The sequence below is a fragment of the Ahaetulla prasina genome, chromosome 1 (genome assembly GCF_028640845.1).
Source record: "Ahaetulla prasina isolate Xishuangbanna chromosome 1, ASM2864084v1, whole genome shotgun sequence".
In the NCBI taxonomy this organism is placed as follows: domain Eukaryota; kingdom Metazoa; phylum Chordata; class Lepidosauria; order Squamata; family Colubridae; genus Ahaetulla; species Ahaetulla prasina.
In genome coordinates, this window is record NC_080539.1 from 191,241,037 (window position 1) to 191,259,424 (window position 18,388).

At 38.3% G+C, this 18,388-nt stretch overlaps 1 protein-coding gene across 2 annotated transcripts in view; it reads left to right on the plus strand.

Moving 5' to 3' along the window:
* The window catches only part of ABCA12 (ATP binding cassette subfamily A member 12), a 393,723-nt gene that overhangs the window by 194,292 nt on the left and 181,043 nt on the right, over positions 1-18,388 (plus strand). For both annotated transcript variants that reach the window (XM_058185940.1, XM_058185931.1), the window contains 4 exons: positions 4,906-5,084; positions 8,622-8,704; positions 11,225-11,303; positions 13,891-17,733. In XM_058185940.1, coding sequence (XP_058041923.1) covers positions 4,906-5,084; positions 8,622-8,704; positions 11,225-11,303; positions 13,891-17,733 — 4,184 coding nt within the window. The remainder of the gene's footprint in view (positions 1-4,905; positions 5,085-8,621; positions 8,705-11,224; positions 11,304-13,890; positions 17,734-18,388) is intronic.

Genomic DNA, 18,388 nt, shown 5'->3' on the forward strand with positions numbered 1-18,388 from the left:
GTGGTGAGGGGGAAGGAGGTCTGATTCACACTCGCTAAATCATGATGTGCCTTTGGGATGCTTGGCTCCACTTGCTTGCCCTCAGCTAGTACATTAACTGGCTTTGCTTTCACTTTCCCCACCAGCGGTGTTCACCCACCGACATGTGCCTTCTCCACCCCCTGCGATCTAACTTTATTTCACAGGGGCCATTCATTGCTCCCTCAGTCAACTGAAGGGTTCCACTTTTTAAGCCACAACAACCCGGGTTGGGTGAAAAGCTACCGGTTGAGGGGCGGTTTGTCCAACCGGTAGTGAAAATGCTACCAGTTCACCCAAACCGGTAGTAAAAAAATGCTTGAAAAAGTAAAAAAAAAAAAAGTTCCCACAATCGTGCTGCACAGTTGATCATCTGAACGTTTTTAAAAACTTTTTTTAGCATTTTTTACTATCGGTCAGGGCAAATAGGTAGTAAAAAAATGCTTTTAAAAAGTAAAAAAAAGGTTTCGACAATCAGCTGTGCCGTGTGATCCTCTGAACCTTTTTATTATTTTTTTAAAGCATTTTTTTGCTATTGCCTGAATCGGTATTTTTGTGTAAAGTGTGATAGTTTGTTTTTGAGCTCTTTGTGACTCTGTGAGGTTCCTGCTTATTGCAGGGGCCATTTTGTGTGAAGTCCAGCTGCTTTTATATTGTGTGTGAGTCAGTTGTGTAGCTTTTGTGTTATTTTTGTGTAAAGTGTGATATTTGATTTTCCTGAGTCAGATGACCACCAAGTCACATGACCACCAAGCTGCGCCCATTAAGCCACGCCTATCAAGCCACGCTCACAGAACCCGTAGGGAAAATTTTTGAATTTCACCACTGCCCAGTATCCTAGTCTCTGTCATCTTTGGGGCCACTATGAACAGAATAGTCACTTTGTGGCTCCCTGTCCTCAGGCTCACTGGCTTCATTAGATGACTTGCAGTCATTCCCCCCACCCACCCGTGAAAAAGCCATCCACTTGCTCAGACTTCATGGGCTCCCTCAATTTTTTAGGTGCAATCTGAATCTAACAGGGCAGGGAAGATCCTCCCCCTGCTCCTGAGTGGGGCACTAAAATCTCCATCTGGGCAGTCAAAGGGGCAATGGCTCTACTTACCATTGGGTAGTCCTCCCCCTTTCTGTCTCTCTCATAGAATACCAAGTTAGGTTTGCTGGGGGTTGAAGTTCCTTTCCTCTCACTGGATTGGAGAGAGATCTCCATGACCTGCTGTGCCACTCGCATTTTCTCCTTTGCCTTCCTTGGGTTTTCTTGGCCTTTGGTTGGCTCAGGTTCTCTGCACTGGCACAGGCTATAGGGCTGGGCAGTTGGCAGCCTGTTGGCTTCTTCCCCACATTGGAAGCAGGCTCCAGCAGGACACTGTGGACTCTTCCTAGGAGTTGTGAGATGAGCTCCAATGGGTGTTTCTCCTAATTCTGGTGGGAGTGGCTCTCATGTGTTGCATGTTGCCAATACTCCAATAGATCTAGTTCCACTCTGGTGGCCAGCTATTTCCACTCTTGGAGGTCATCTGGGATCCCCCAAGATAGGAGTTTTGGTACAGTTCCTTGTTTAACTCATCTCGTAAGTGTTCTGGCCAGCGTCTCAGCTTTCCAGCCAAGCTGTGAAACTCCTGAATGTTCTCCCCTACTGGTGGGTTCCTTGCCTTATGGAATGGATTCTGAATTCCACCTGGTGAACTTGAGTGGGGTCCCCAAATCTACCTCACAGCTCCTCCATGAAGGTGTCAACATTTCCCAATTCCGGAGTCTCTTCATCGTAGATAAACACCACCGACTCCACAGTGTCTCTTTCCAGGTTCGAAGTAATGGTGTTTACACAAGCAACCTCATCAGGATAGGCTGACCCATATCGTTCCAAATAATTCTACACCTGTTTCAGGAAATAGGCAAGCTTTTCCTGCCACCCATCAAAAGTCTCTTTGGGGGCAGGGGTTCTCAGTCATCTCAGACCAGCACATAGCCTGGTGGCAATCCCACCTGAGGCTTGCCCTGCGGCTGCTGGAGGTGGAGGGCAACCACCTCTCAACATCTAACAGCTCCTTGCTCCACGCTCCTCAACCCTGCGATTGGGGTGAAGACGGGGATGGGGTATCAATGCCTGGCCAGTCCCAAGCCCTGCTCCCAGAACCTATGGCTCCATTGACGCCGATCCATGCACTTCCATTCCAACAAACATCTCTCTCAGTTGCTGTACTGAAGGCTGTGGCATGTGGTCAGGAACTTCCACTCTGCCAGCTCTTCCCATTCTGCAGCCCTCCTGGCCTTCCACTTACTCCCCTTAGTCACGGCAACCCCCTGCAGGATCAAGGGAATCCAAGAATGTCTTGGTTGTCTTCTCCACTCCAGCCAGCCATTGGGTTGGGGTAGAGGGATCCTGCCATGGTTCCTTCATTCCGCACCAGTAGCTGCTCCATCTTCTCCACCCTTAGCTTGGACCACATCACTACTGCTTGCACCCTGGAGTCCACCTGGGCTGCTACCGGTGCTTCCCACAGAGAAGCAGCCCCTGGCTTCACAATGGCATTGATTTTCTTCTCGGTACCGGACCTCATTAGCCTACAGCTCTTTCAGAGAGCTGGTTTAATGTCAACAGTCTGATTAGTGAACCAAAAAGAAGTAAACACTGAGGAGCTTTGAATTCCCAAAAGTATAACTATTGGATATACCACCTCAGTACTGCAGAAGTAAAAGCACCTCTGGTTTTCCCACGCAAATACTAACTTAGTTAAACAATAGATTCCCTTTCTCCTCATATGGTCCAATTATAAAATTCCCTTTTGTTATAGGAAAGTCCCTGTCCCTGTCTAGTACTTGCAGTACTGACCTTGGTGAGGTTCAGGCTCTCATGGTCTATAGACGAAAGCTTAGCATTCCATTCCTCCCTCCCTCCTCCTGCTTGAAGAAGCTCAGAAGAAATTCAGTCTTGACAAGGATGATAAGCAAGGTGCTAAAACCATTCCTCAAGTTTAACCATCCTCCTCCTTCACGTGTAACCAGCTTGTAGAAAAAGAACACTTATCAATTATAGGGCATCAGCTAGATTGGGGTTGGACTGGCTGCAGGGCTCTGCCCATACATCATTCCTACGCTCTTTTCTATGCCCTGTATAACATTCCGTCGTGCATATTTGACTTGAATAAAAGTCAAAGAGGTGAAATGGGGTTTTGATCCCATAACTTCACTGTTTCACTAGTTAAGCCTTATGCTACATCCTACAAAGAATTTACAATATTAATAGACAAGCAATTTAGCACTATGCACAATTTTGGCCCGACAGCACAGTGCTGCTGTATTACAGCAGCAGTCAGAGGTGGTTTTCAATCGGTTCAGACCGGTTAAGGCAAATGGTAATGGAAATTTTAACTGGTTCGCCAAACTGGCAAAAACCACCTCTGGCTGGCCCTGCCCACTCTGTTGCCGCTCACCCATCCACCCCACCGAGCCCTGCCCTATATAAGTTGCCTTCACCATGCAGCCCAAAGGTAAGCATGCCATCCACTCGCCCTTCACCTCAGGTTGGGGCCCAGGGAGGTGCTATTCCCTGAGGCCCCAGTTGGAGCCTCCTCCCACTCGCCGTTCGCCTTGGCTGGGTTGGGTCGGGGAATGCGCCATTCCCCAGCTCTGGCCTTCCCTGGGGCCTCCACCTGTATGCTGCCCGCTCACCCTCCTCCTCGCTCACCTTCATCTGTGCCTTGGTGGGGGTCTCCGGCCTCTAGCTGCTGGTAGTTTTTGGCTGCCTTCTGAGCAGCTCTGCTGCGACGCCATCCCTCCAGTAGCAAGCCATCCCTCCAGTGCAGCAGATTCAAACCAGATTTGAATCCCACCACTGAGCAGAGTGGTGGTAGGTGAGGAGCGGGAGAGTTGTGTTTGCATGAAGCTATAATGGCCAAAAAGCCATATTCTGATCTTATCCATTCCTAGTCACTTGATACAAAAGGTGCTAACAATGTCATGCCTTTAGTATGCTTTGTGATTAATAAGTTTAGTTTAGAGAGAAAAACACAAATATAAAGTTACTGTGGCAATAACTGTGGCAATTTAAAGCTGTCTCATTCTGAGAGTGGGGATGAGATGAAGGTACACTGTGAGCCAATTACCAAGCACTTGAGTTGCAATCATGTGACTGGGGCTGCTGCAATGGCTGCAATTTTGAGAATGGTTTTAAGACCCCTTGTTCAGTACTGTGGTAGCTTTGAATGAGTGAATGGCTGAATGCAGTGGTGAAATCCAAATTCTTTTACTACCGGTTCTGTGGGTGTAGCTTGGTGGGTGTGGTGAGGCTTGGTGAGCATGGCAGGCGAAGGATACTGCAAAATCTCCATTCCCACTCCACTCCAGGGGGAAGGATATTGCAAAATCTCCATTCCCATCCCACTCTGGGACCAGCCAGAAGTAGCATTTGCCAGTTTTTTGAACTATTCAAAATTTCCGCTACTGGTTCTCCGAACTACTCAAAATTTCTGCTACTGCTTCTCCAGAACCTGTCAGAACTGCTGGATTTCACCCCTGGATGAATGTAACCTAAGAACAATCTATGTGTTGGACAGTAAGTGAATGCCAGGACCATTAAGTGAAGTCATTTCTCCGAATCAGCATTTTTTGCTGGAAACTGGAAATAAACACCAAACACTTTCAAAAAATGTAACACATTGCAGTCAGGTGACCATGGATGTACAAATCATTGTAAAGGTGAACTGTTTGCCAAATGCCCAAAGTGTGATCATGTGGTGGGGGTTATGTGGTTGTCATAAGTCCAAAAACATTGTAAGTATCTGTGGTGAGGGGGAGGTCCATCAAACAGTCATTAAGTGACCATTCATAACTTGAGAACTACTTATACTCATATTTTAAAAGATGTTCTTTTGCTTCTCTTTCTAGTTACAGAAGCATCCTTCTTATCAGATGGCTTTTGTCCAGGAAGCTGGATCATTTTTATCATTCATCTCTCAAGTGCAGAACGAAACTTCTATATGGAACCTCTTCCTGATGATTCCAGATATCATTCATGGTGCCACCACTGTGAGAGACATGGTTGATACTCTTCACAGCAGGAAAAGGTAAAAGAGATGGAAGGTAGAAATTGTTGTGCACAGGATTTTACTTACAGTACTTTTTTTGTTAGAATTTTTTTATTTTTTAACACACACACCAACATACAATACATTTTTTCTGAACAGAATATTGGCCAGGTTTCAAATTTATACAACTTTTTAGCTCTCATCCAACACATCGTGTATGCTTACATTAATATATTTTGCCTTTTCTCTTTCATATTTATTTTCTTTCTTTTATTTATGTTGTATATCTAATCTTACCCTTTACCCTAAATTCTAATCATTTGTCAACTTCCCTCTTTTCCCCCCCTTCTCCTTATTCCCTCTAAATTAAACCCTTTATTTCCCAATTAATATTTATAAAGTTTTATATATACTACTCATCAAACCTTAGAGACATTCATATATTGCAATTCAAACACAATTCATTTAACATTAACCATAGTCGAAAGGAAAAGAAAAAGAACTGTTAATCTTCATAATGTCATTGCTAAGGCTTTTAGTAAATTCCATAATTACCTTTAAAGGCTGTTTATACTTTCAAATTCCATTATTAATATTTAAACCATTTGACATATTGTCAGCTATTTTTTATGCTTTCAAATTCCATTGTTAATATTTAAACCATTTAATATATTGTCAACTATTTTTTATTTCCTTCTTTTCTCTCTTTCTTCCTTTTTCCCCCTCTTAAAATCCTTTACTCTCTTTGCTAGTCCTGTATTTCCATCCCCTCTTCTCCTCCCCCTTCCCCTCATTTTTATATTCTCACTGTTAATCCCAATGTGGTTTTGTATTTTTTTCCTCCTCTCTTTTTTCCCTCCTTGTCTCTTTCTACCCTTACTATTTTTTCTACTCTCCTAGTTTGCAGTGTTTTTCCAGTTACTCTCCTTATTCCCCTTTTAATTATTCTTCTTTTGTCACTGTCAATCCCAGTGTAATCTTTTAAGTTTTTTGTGCTTTTTCTCTTCCCCTCTTCTTCCTCCCTTTGTCGCTTTCCACCCTTTCTATTTCTGTCATCATTATTTTTTTCATCATTATTCTCCACAAAATCATTTGATTTTTCACAATTAGCATTGTTTTCTTTATCATCCATAACACTCTCTTGCTTCTTCTTCATAGTTTCCATGTTTTCTTGGGTAATTTCCAACATCTGATTCCAATTGTCCATAAGGTCTTGCAATTATTTCTTTTATTTCCCGTTTTAAAGTCATGTGCATCCTTTTCAACATTTCAATTACTTCCTGCACCATTCTGTATTTTCTGGGTTGTAGTTCACCTTCCTCAGTTATCAAAGTCAAACAGCTTGCAGGCTCACAAATCCTCCCCACAAGTTCACACTGGTCTTATCGCTTTAAAGAAAAACTTTTTCCAAAACACATGTTGCTCGTTGTAATTTTTCCCTTTGCCTAAGGGTGTCTCTCTCCAATCCACAATTTTAATTAACAAGCTACAAAAGTATCCATTTTGTTTCTAAAACCACATTTTGCTTCTTCTTCTTTGTTTTCCCAAAAATTCAATTTAAAGTCCCTGTCCAAATCTATTCATTTTAAAATTTAGTCGAAGTCCAATTTAACGAGGCAAAGGGAAAGTAAAAAAGAGTTTCACCAAGCTTTAATTATAGTTCCTTGGACTCTTCCTTCTATAAACAAAAAGACATTCTGCAAAGTCTCAAGCCTCTCCAAATCTGTTTACGGTTTTTCCCCCCTTTCTTCTATTTTGGGTGTCACAAATTATATCCCCCCCAAAAAACCAAATCCCTTTTGGGCTTTAGGTTTTAGTATTTCCATTTTATTTATTTTTTCTTGCTGCATTCATGTTCTCCACTCAATTTAGCCACTGTTTCACTGCCGAGACACCTTTTACCAAATTAAAGTTAATTTCTTTTTCTCGTGAGTTGGTATTTACCAACTTCAATATTTCATTTCATTTCATTTCATTTATTAGATTTTTATACCGCCCTTCTCCCGAAGGACTCAGGGCGGTGTACAGGCAAATAAAAACAGACTAGACAATAACCTATAAAATGCAGAATTAAAAAACTTATTATACTTGCCTAAAATTTTAAAATATATAAAAATTAAAACCCCGTTTAAAATTAATAATAAAACTATACAATCCGTAAAATTTAAGCCAGCCCCGCGCGAATAAAAAGATGCGTCTTCAGTTCGCGGCGAAAGGTCCGAAGGTCAGGTATTTGGCGTAAACCCGGGGGAAGTTCGTTCCAGAGTGTGGGAGCCCCACATATTCTGTCCAAATCACCACTCTTGCTCAAATCTTGGTCCGGTTGCCCTAGCTTAATGATGGCCACTATGGCCATCTCCCCTGTCGCCGAGTCAAAGAGTTTTCTCCGACCTCTGAGGAACTTGCCAGTTCCTCTTGGTCTTCTGAGATGCCTCTCTTTCTTCCCCATCCCTACAGGACAGATCCGGTCTGAAGACTCCTCGGCATTGGTTCATCAGCCCAGGATTTTGCGAAGCTCGTAAGAGCTCGCTATTTCCTGACTGTCTCGCCACGATGCTTCCGGGCAAATCACTTACAGTACTTTTTGACTGTTACACAAATGAACCCGTTTCGATGAACGGAGATAATTTAAGGGCTTTTATTTTTCTAAACATCAATTTTTGTTTAATTATTCCACAATGGATGGTGATTACTTCCATATGAAATTAAAATAAGGTGGTAAAATTTGATCATTTTATAGTGAATTTATAGACCAGCACTGTGATTTTTTTATGCATGGTGAAATTAAATTTGGCAGCAAATTTAAAATTTATGAAGAAATATACCTCCAGTTTATAATGAATGGAACATTGAATCAAATGATTACAGTTGACTTTGTTTTCATTATCCCACTTTTTTATGGAGGCTGTTAGCTTTTGGTGGCATGGTTTCACTAGTGGCTGTCTCTTGGCAGCTGCCATTTCCTTTTCCTAAAATGCCTTAGGCAATGGCTACAAGAAATTGGCTTCTTAGACAACTCCCATACTGTCAAATTCTTTTTATTGTGTGTGTGTTCAGGTCAGTATTGACTCCTACAACTGCCTGAAGAAGTCCCTGAAGTCAAGAAACATGCCCCACCTCCGTATAGTGGGGAAAAGAAGAAAGAAGTATGTGGAAGAGAATCACGGAAATAAATATGAAAAACAAATTAATACATTCTGCAACATTTTCCCAAAGGCCTCTTCATATACCATTTCACTAGTGTTGCATTATATGAAAAAGCCATCAGTGAGAAAGCTACTTTTAAACCCTTTTGGGTCTTTCATGGTACAGTAACATTTTATTTACAGCTGAAAAAGATTAGAAGTAGGGCAAAGGACTAGCTGTAAATTTAATGTGAGTTGTTTTTTTCCCCCCTGTGGCTATTAATTCTAGTTTTTTCAGGATTTTTTTCAGAGACAATGTTTAAATACTTTTAAAAGGGGATATCATAGAAGAGCTGAACATGTCCCTTATATAGAAAACTGCTATGAGCCAGGATTGGCTCATGCCTGATTTCACTGCATTGTCATACTTAGGACTTTTCTTGTTTTAAAGGTTATTTATGAAGAGGGATAATAGTCCCCAAATGATTCTAAATATGACTAGCTGGCTATCTACTTTGAGCTGTTCAGAACAAGGTAAGACTAGTCCATTTGTTGTACCTGATTAGAGACCTAAGTAATGTTTGTTTATTTATTTATTTAGTTATCAAATTTCCATATCACACATCACACTTGGTTGACTCTGGATGGTTTGCAAGTAAAACAAAATAAAAGTTAAGAACAACATTAAAAACCAAATTGAAACAGAGTTAAATGGAACTATTGAAATGTTAATAGACAGAGGAAGTACTTTCAGCCCACCAATTCCCCCACCAATGCTTGCATGATAGACCCCCTCATGCCAATTGGCAGACCCAAGCTTGAAGTTCTTCTAAAAGATTAGGAGAGTGGGGCCCTATCTAGTCTCTGGGGCAAGGTGTTCCACAGGACAGGGAACAATGGCAGAGAAGGGTCTCTTCTTGGACTCACTAGTTGAATTTCTTTAAGTGACAGGATCCACAACATAACTTCCCTTGCTTATGTAGGTGGGATGAGTTGGTGAAATGAAATGGAAACTCCAGTAGATAGATCCAAATCCTTGTATTAAGGTTGGTAATAAACCATGTTCTTGCTTCAGGTCTCTTACACAATTAATTGAATATGGTGAATATTCTCCCCCAATACATTATTCAGAAAAAGAAATGCTGACATTGCTATACAATATTGCAGCCAATGTATAATATCCTAATTTAATATCCTAATAATTTAATATTCTAATTTAATATCCTAATAAATTTAATTTATTAAAGAGTAATAAATATTACTCTATTAAATTTGAAAACAGTTTCCTTCATTCATTTTTCCTGATGAAGACTGGCAGTGATACTTCAGTCCCAATTTATGAAAGGAAACATTAGGACAGGAACAGTAGGCACTTTTGTGCTCTTATGCATGCCCCTTATAGTCCTCTTAGGAATGGGGTGAGGTCAATGGTAGACAGTTTTTGGTTAAAGCTTTTGGGAGTTTGAGAAGAGACCACAGAGTCAGGCAGTGTGTTCCAAGCATTAACAACTCTATTACAAAAATCATATTTTCTGCAATCAAGATTGAAGCGGTTAACATTAAGTTTGAATCTATTGTTTGCTCTTGTATTATTGCGATTGAAGCTGAAGTAGTCTTTAACAGGAAGGACATTTCAATAGATGATTCTGTGTGTTAAACACAGGTCTTGTCAGAGTTGGCGGAGTTCTAAGTTTTCTAATCCCAGGATTTCAAGTCTGGTGGTATAACGTATTTTGTTGTTTTCAGAGGAGCGGAGAACTCTTCTTGTAAAATATTTCTGGACAAGTTCAATTGTATTAATGTCAGAGATGTGGTATGGGTTCCAGACAGGTGAGCTGTAATCAAGAATAGGTCTAGCAAATGTTTTGTATGCTCTGGTTAGTAGTGTAGAGTTTTTGGAAAAGAAGCTATGCAAAATTAGGTTTACAACTCTTAGAGCCTTTTTTGCTATGTAGTTGCAGTGGGCTCTGGCACTTAGATCATTTGATATGTAAACTCCAAGGTCTTTAACAGGGTGAGGGTCATCTGTAAGGTAATGTCCATCAAGCTGGTACTTAGTGTTTGGGTTCTTTTTTCCAATATGTAAGACTGAGCATTTGCTGGTTGAGATTTGGAGTTGCCAAGTTATAGACAATCGGATACAAAGTCAAGGTCTTTTTGAAGGGTAGTAGTATTGTTGGTGGTGTTAAATAGTTTGACATCGTCAGCAAAGAGAACACAATAACTTGAGATATGGTCACAGAGATCATTTATGTATAGTATGAAGAGCGTTGGTCCAAGAACGCTGCCTTGAGGAACGCCACTTTTAACAGGAACAGAATTTGATAGAGCATTGCCAATTTTGACCACTTGTTGTCTATTTTTTTTTATTTATTTTTTTACATTTATACCCCGCCCTTCTCCGAAGACTCAGGGCGGCTTACAATGTATAAGGCAATAGTCTCATTCTATTTGTATATTTTTACAAAGTCAACTTATTGCCCCCCCAACAATCTGGGTCCTCATTTTACCTACCTTATAAAGGACGGAAGGCTGAGTCAACCTTGGGCCGGGCTCGAACCTGCAGTAATTGCAGGCTTTGTGTTCTTAATAACAGGCCTTACCAGCCTGAGCTAAACCGGCCCCTATTTGACAGGAAAGCAGTTATCCAATTGTGAAGAGGTCCTGAAATGCCGTAGGATTTTAGTTTTAGGAGAAGTTTATCATGTACCACTGAGTCAAAAGCTTTGCAGAAGTCTATGTAGATTGCATCTATTGCTTTGCCTTAACTAACTAGATTTCTCAATAAGCAAACAGATACCACATAATGATCTGAAACAACCCTGAAGACAAATATTAGCCAGCTCAAGGTGGAAAACATGCTTTATATTCTCTGGAAAACCATAAAAAAAATCCCAGAGATGCATTTATGAGGTTTATTCCAATGCTATTATTTTACGGGCAGAGAGATATAACATACATTTTATGTAATAACATATTAGTACCCTCTCTCATTGAAAGAGAATAATTAAAATCAGTAATTTAACTTATTTATTTGTCGTCTTGTTTTTGTAGATAAAAATAATTTGGCAGTAAATTACATTTCCTTGAAAAAGATTCTGATTTTATTTGCTAAAATGAAAGAACTTTTAAGGTGAGTTCTGAGTTAAAGTTATCCTTTCTCCTGCTATAAAATGTTACTTCAAAAGGAATGGAGAGTTTTCCAGAAACTACTCTGTTTTCTTCCAATCATATGAGTATTTCTCTAGTTCCTCTTATATTGTTAAGACAGCAGGTATAAAAATGTATCAGAATTTGACTGAAATACAGGTAATCCTCAATTTATGATAGTAATGGAGCCTGCCCATTCATATTGGAAATCAAGGATTACATTAAATGAAGTACATAATTAACCACCTCTCTATCCCTGCTTTCCCCAATGCATCTGTTAAACAAATGCATGGGCCATTAGGTAGAACATAATGTGACTCAGGGATGGAGCAAACAATGGGAGGTTTAGTCCAGACACAAGCACACCAAGGAGGCCTCTGCCTCCCACTGAGATATCCCATGCTCTACCCCTGTCCCCTGGACTCTCCAAAGCCCTAAGGGCCTCCTCCATACCCCACCACTATTGCACACTTACCTTTTGAAGATATCCAGAATTCAGGAAGTTGGAGTAGAGAAGGATGCTGTTGCTTCGGGAGCTAGGAATTCCTAGAATTCCTTAGCTTCCTGAACACCAGTGTAATGTTCTACCCAGTGGTGAAACATAAAATTTGTTACTACCGGTTCTGTGGGTGTGGCTTGTGGGGGTAAAGTGACTGGGTGAGCATGGGCAACTTTTTTTTTCTTTTTACTTTTAAAAGCATTTTTTCTACAACCTCTTTGGCCGATCCCAGCTGAGTTGCCTGATCGTCAGAGGCTTTTGTTTTCTTTTAAAAGGATTTTTTTTGCCTTTAAAAGAAAAAAAAGCCTCTGACGATCAGGCAACTCAGCTGGGATCATCATAGCCTTTTAAAAGCATTTTTTCTGCCAAAGGCTCTGACAGTCAGGCCGAAGAGGTTATAAAAATGCTTTTAAAAGGCTCTAATGATCCCAGCTGAGCCGCGCGATCATCAGAGGCTTTTTTTACTTTTAAAAGCGTTTTTCGGCTGAAGAAAAAATGCTTTTAAAAGTAAAAAAAAAAGCCTCTGATGATCATGTGGCTCAGCTGGGCGTGGGGGATGGCAGGGATTTTTGCTACTGGTTCTCCGAACCACCCACCACCATCGCTACTGGATCAGGTGATCCGGTCCGAACCGGGACCATTTCACCCCTGGTTCTACCCCTTTGAAAGAAAGAAGCTGCTTTGCTGAGTTACTCAAAAAAGCACAAACATTTCCTCCTCGTGCTGGATAGAAAAGACTACATTTTGTAACCTTATCTGGCTGAGAACAATGCAGCTACTTTGCATACAGCAGCTCAGGTTTCACAACAGGTTGAAAAGGAAGTTGAAATCCTCCCATGTGACCTCCTCCTTCCCAGCCTCCTGAGTTTTGCTAATCTTCAGAGGTAAGTGTGGAATTGTGAGGAGTAGAAGACAGCTGTTTGGAATTTGGTGGGGAGACAAAAGAGGCCCAGTGTCTTTGGAGACCCAGTAAGGCAGGATGGAGGGGGGGATAGATTATGTGGGTGTGTCACAGTGTCTCTGCAAGGTTAAAAATTCTACACAACCCAGTCATTCATAAGGTGAATGACCAGGTTGGTTCTGTAGAATTTGTAACTTTGAAACAGAGTTGTATATAGGTGTGGGGTTTTTTGGGTGGGGGGGTTGTCTGTTGTAACTTTGAACAGACAATAAATGATCTATTGTACCTTGAGAATTACCTGTAAATACATGTAAAAGCTAGTATTCAGTAACAGTAACAGAGTTGGAAGGACCTTGGAGGTCATCTAGTCCAACCCTCTGCTCACGCAGGAGACCTGTACTAGGGATTTGAACCACCAAACTGCCAACCTTTCTGATCAGCAAGATCAACAAAACAACTATACATGTCTACCCAAAAATGAATGCCATTGTTTTTAATGTATTTTTTATTTATAAACCAAATATATGTATGACTTTAGCATGTGACAATATACTTTATAAAAATATAATTCAATGGTATATGCATGAAATTTGAACTGCCAGATTTCAATTGACTGGAGCTGATTCAAGGGTAGCTACCTCTGCTGAAAATGCTCCCATGTGTCAGTAAGAGCTACTATTTTCACCCTGATTGAAGCAGTAAAGGAACAGATTAACTCTCTCCTATACATCAGCAATCATATATTTTGCAGTACAGTACTGTAAGCATTTCAGAAACATCCACTGACATTAATAAAAGCTATTAACAGAGTTTTTAAATATTTATAGTTCAAAGAGAGGATTGACTAGAAAAGAGGAATCTGGGAACTAAAAAGGTGGGAGTGCCTTGGAAAAAGACAAAAAACTGGGTCAGGAACCATGAAAGACCATATCATTTTTCATGTTTGATTGGAATCTTATTTAAGACCAGTCATAAGCAAAAGCCTTACGTCTATTAGCAAAATATGATTTGTTAAAAATAGAAGCAAGCAAGGTATAAGGAGGAGGTGAGTAGGAAGACAGGTTATAAAAACACTATTAGAAAGGGGAAACAAATTTCATGGTATTTCATGGCATTTGCATTTTCTTTGTTCTGTTATAAATGATGCACTCTCTTATCTTTTTATTACAGGAATCTTTTAGCTCTTGATTTTGCTGATGAAGATTTTAAGACTGACTATTTTTTAAAGGATTTCAAAAGAAATACAAACTCACAGAATAGTTTGAAGAAAATGCCATTATTTGACTTAAAAGAAACTCAAAATATCCGCAATTTAAATAGGAGCATCAGGGATATCACATTTTTAAATAGTATTATGTTTAAAGCCAGAAAGGCACGGCAAAGTGTTAAAATGCCTGAAAAATATAGAAAATACTTAACTTCAGTAGAAGAAGTGCCATCATTGTTAGTAAACTTTCTGCTTCAACCTGCAACAACTGATAATTTTCCTGAGAAGCTCCTGGTACTTCAGAAAATCTTTAGTATCATAACAAATAGCAGGACTAATCGTAACTACCTACTGATCTCTTCTCTGACCAACCTGATGCAGAAAATCCAAAATTCCATTAATGAATCTCAGTGGAATGAATTCAACACTTATTGGCATATTGTTGAAAAATTGAGGTCTGCAAAATGGAGTGATACAGACATCCTTATATATAAACAGATTTTAGATATATTACATGACAATCTGTATGTCAATCATGGTAACTTTGGACTTCCTTTGAAAATAGAACTTGAGCAAATGATTAAATTTGTAAACCATTTATTGAAAAAATATGATACAGGGAGCATCAAGGGAGCAAATGTTTCAATGGTTTTAAATACTATTTTGAAAAGTTTACAAGTGTTAGAGGACCTGGAGAAAAAGTATATCAGCGAATTCTTTATTGTTAATCCACTAATGAATACCAACAATGAAACTGTACAGAAATTATTTCAGATCATTAAGAAGGGTATAGAGATACTTTCTGATCCCAATCAGATAGAAGCATTTAATATTATGAAAACTGATACCCTCCTCAGATTTTCACAGTCATTACCTTTGCTGGATTTATATATGACTCCAGTGTGGCATAATTCTTCAATACAAGCAAAAATGTTGCAACTGTTGTATTTAGCACCAAGCCTTTTTCAAATAGGAAACATTCAGGCTGACAATAGATTCTCAGACTGCACTGTCAAAGATTTCCATCTCATTGCAATTGAGGTGTTTTTCAATAATGCCACACTAAAGGAAGCCTTAAGAGAAAGAAAATGTAATTTTCTCTTCTCGTCTCTGGATTTTGAAAACCGAACAACCTATGACTATATGTTTACCCAATTGTTTCAGTTTACAGCAAAAAGACTCAAATCGGCATCACTTTTTGAAATAATCCAGGGAAACAAAAGGAAACACTTATCAGGTGAATTTCAATGTCTCATCAAATTATTAGAAGTTTCATCCAGTTTTCTGTCCAAATTAATTGGGATCCATAAATTACAGAATTCCTGGATAGAAAAGGTTGATAAAAATCTAAGTGCCTTTTCTCTTGATCTGTCTCAACATAATCTGACTTGCAGAGAACCATTGCTTAGCAATATCATTGACCAAATTTCTGCTTTTCACATTCAGAATCCTTTTATTTTTAAAGGAACAGTAGCAGATATTCAAAATATCCTGAATAACCTATCATTTTGGAATCAAACATTTGTGCCTTTTTTTTTGCTACATAATAAACACCAAAAGATTGTAGCAAAGATTTTACAAATCAGCAAAAATGTTGTTCATCAATCAAAATGGAATAATTTTTCAGAGATCTTGAGCAAGACTGCAGAAACATTGCATTCAAAACAGAATGTGACAAATACAAAGCAGTATATTCAACTGCTAGAAATGTCCAGAAAAGCACTAATTCTTGTTGGCATTGGATTAGCCAACAAGGAAAAAGAAACATACAAACTTCTTGAAACTTTAAGCTGGGGCATGAGAGTTTTCCCTTTAGAAGACATATTAGATATGTTAAGATTGTTCCTAAATTCTAGTTCTGACATAGATTACAAAATTTATTTTAGAAAAAATATTAATACTTTTTTATCACCTTTTGATGCTCTTTTTGAAAGACTTTTCTACATTAATCCTTCTTCAGAACAAATCAAACACATATTAAACAAAACTACAAGAATATCAAATGAATTGTTTTTAAATAGGATCAACTTAAAACTTAAAATGATATGGAAAACTATCCAGAAGATGATGTCTGTAGCAACTACCCAATTTCTAATGGAAATACCATGGGCTTTTGATTCAAGAGAAGAAATTCCTTTGACATCTTCAGATTTTTTTCTTAATTTTTCAGTAATAAAAGCCATTCTGAAACCATTCTTGACCCCTCAGAATAACTATCATAGCAAAACAAATATAAACCTGATTACTTATATTTCACAATTACTGCAAAGAATCCAAAATACTGCTAAAAAATCCTGGTCAAATGAGTTGAAGGCCTTTGTAAATATTTATAGAGAACTACAACCTGTAATGCATAGCTCACTTTTTTTAAGTACCTTATATAAACATCTTTCTTTACTGAGTAATGCTTCTGACCTTCATTTTAACTCAGAACTGCAAGGGTTAACTCAACTTTTATCCTATGTACTACCAAAATATAATGAAGAAAACCCACATATTAACACTTCAGAACAAATTAATATTGTTGTTAGGAAGCTGTTATTTCACCAAAGGTTTAGGCATCAATTTAACATTAGTCAATTAGAAACCATCTTCCCATTGGCTAATAATAGTCACAAAACCTTTGAAAATATTTATGACATACTGAATCAAGGAGCAATGATACTTTCTGACAGCAAATCGGAAGAAACTAATCAAGGAAAAATTGCCATCTTGCATGGTTTTTCACAATTTTTGTTTCAAAAGGAATTCAATGAATCTTTCTTAGGGGATAGAAATTTAGTTGAAACAAAAACAGTTGATATCTTATATTTAATTCTAAGTCCATTATTACATAGTTGGACCAACAAAATGGGAGTGCCACATAATTGCAATGCTCAAGATATAATTCACATAATTTTTCAAATGCTGTTTAGAAATATCTCTCTCTCTGAAATACATAACCAAAACCATTGTGAACTGCTTTTCTCTTCTGTGGATTTTGAAAAGAGAACAAATCAAACATTTATTGACTTCTTACTTTTCTCCATAAGAAATTTCCAGCAGACAAAATTAATAAATCTTTACCAAAAAAATAATGTGAATTTTTCAAATGACTTGTTATGCATCATCAAATCACTACAATTTTCTTCTGGCTTGCTTTTGAAAATGGATATACTCTTTGATTTCCAACATCCTTGGATACAGGAGATGTATGCAACTTTAGTAAAAATTTCTAAACAATTACCATCAGTTAATTCAACTTGTTTCATCCCAGTTCTTGATGATATAAATAACTATAATCCTTCAAAAATCCCTTTGCTGTTTTCAGGTAATGAAACAGAATATTATATACAAAATTTTCTTGACAAATTAATAGACTGGAATGAGTTAGCAATATTCTTTAAGCATCTTCAAGATTATGCATATTTGAATATTCCTGTGAATGAAGCCCCACAAAGAAATGAAGATGAAATCTCCATTCCACCTAAAAGTAATTATTCACAAATTTGGACTATGGTGTCCAAATGGTACCACACAGAAACTGGGAATGCAAGATATGGTTTGGAAATGATGGGTAAAGTTCCAGATAACAACAAATCAGTTCAAAAAATATTTAAGGACAGTATTTCTATTTTAAATCATTTGGATTTGCTAAAGGAGCTTAAAGCAAATTCAGATCCAAATTTGCTGTCAAAAAGAACTGAACTGCAATATAAATTTGATCATATTAGGCATCCTTTTCTGATGATTGCAGAAACACTTCTAAACAAGACATTTTGGAAGGAATGGGATCAAGCACAATCTCCAAGCAATTTGATTGCACAGTAAGTAACATGTTTCATAATTAGTTAAATGAAGAGAAATTCATTCTCTTCTTTTCAGCAGAAAAGAAATATTTTTGAGATGAGGTTGACATAAGAAATAATATTGTATAAAATGTTCAGAATGATGCAGAATTACTGATGTCTGGTTTATATACATTTTAAAAAATGTATATTTATGCATAATTGACAGGATTACTTTACTACAGAGCAGAGAGAGCATTCATATATACTGGTACACTTGAGCATCTTTTGGTATAACCTCACATGATTACCAAAATTCATTTTCTGATCAAATAGAAATTGTTCTATTTCTTCTTTGTGTTGAGTTAGAGCATAGAATAACAGAGTAGGAAGGGACCTTGGAGGTATTCTAGTCCAACACTCTGTTGAAGCAGGAGATCTTATACCATTCTGTCTAAATTGTTGTCCAATCTCTTCTTGAAAACTTCCAGTGATGAAGCACTCACAATTTCTGAAGGCAAGCCCTTACACTGATTAATTGTTCTCACCATCAGGAAATTTCTCAAAATATTGACCTGTGCAGAAATGGACAGGTTAACAATGGAGCTCAAAGATAAAGATAAAGATGAATTGGAATTCTGTGTAACCTGGAATACATTTTATAAATGGCTAGAGAAAAGAAGGAATGTAGGGA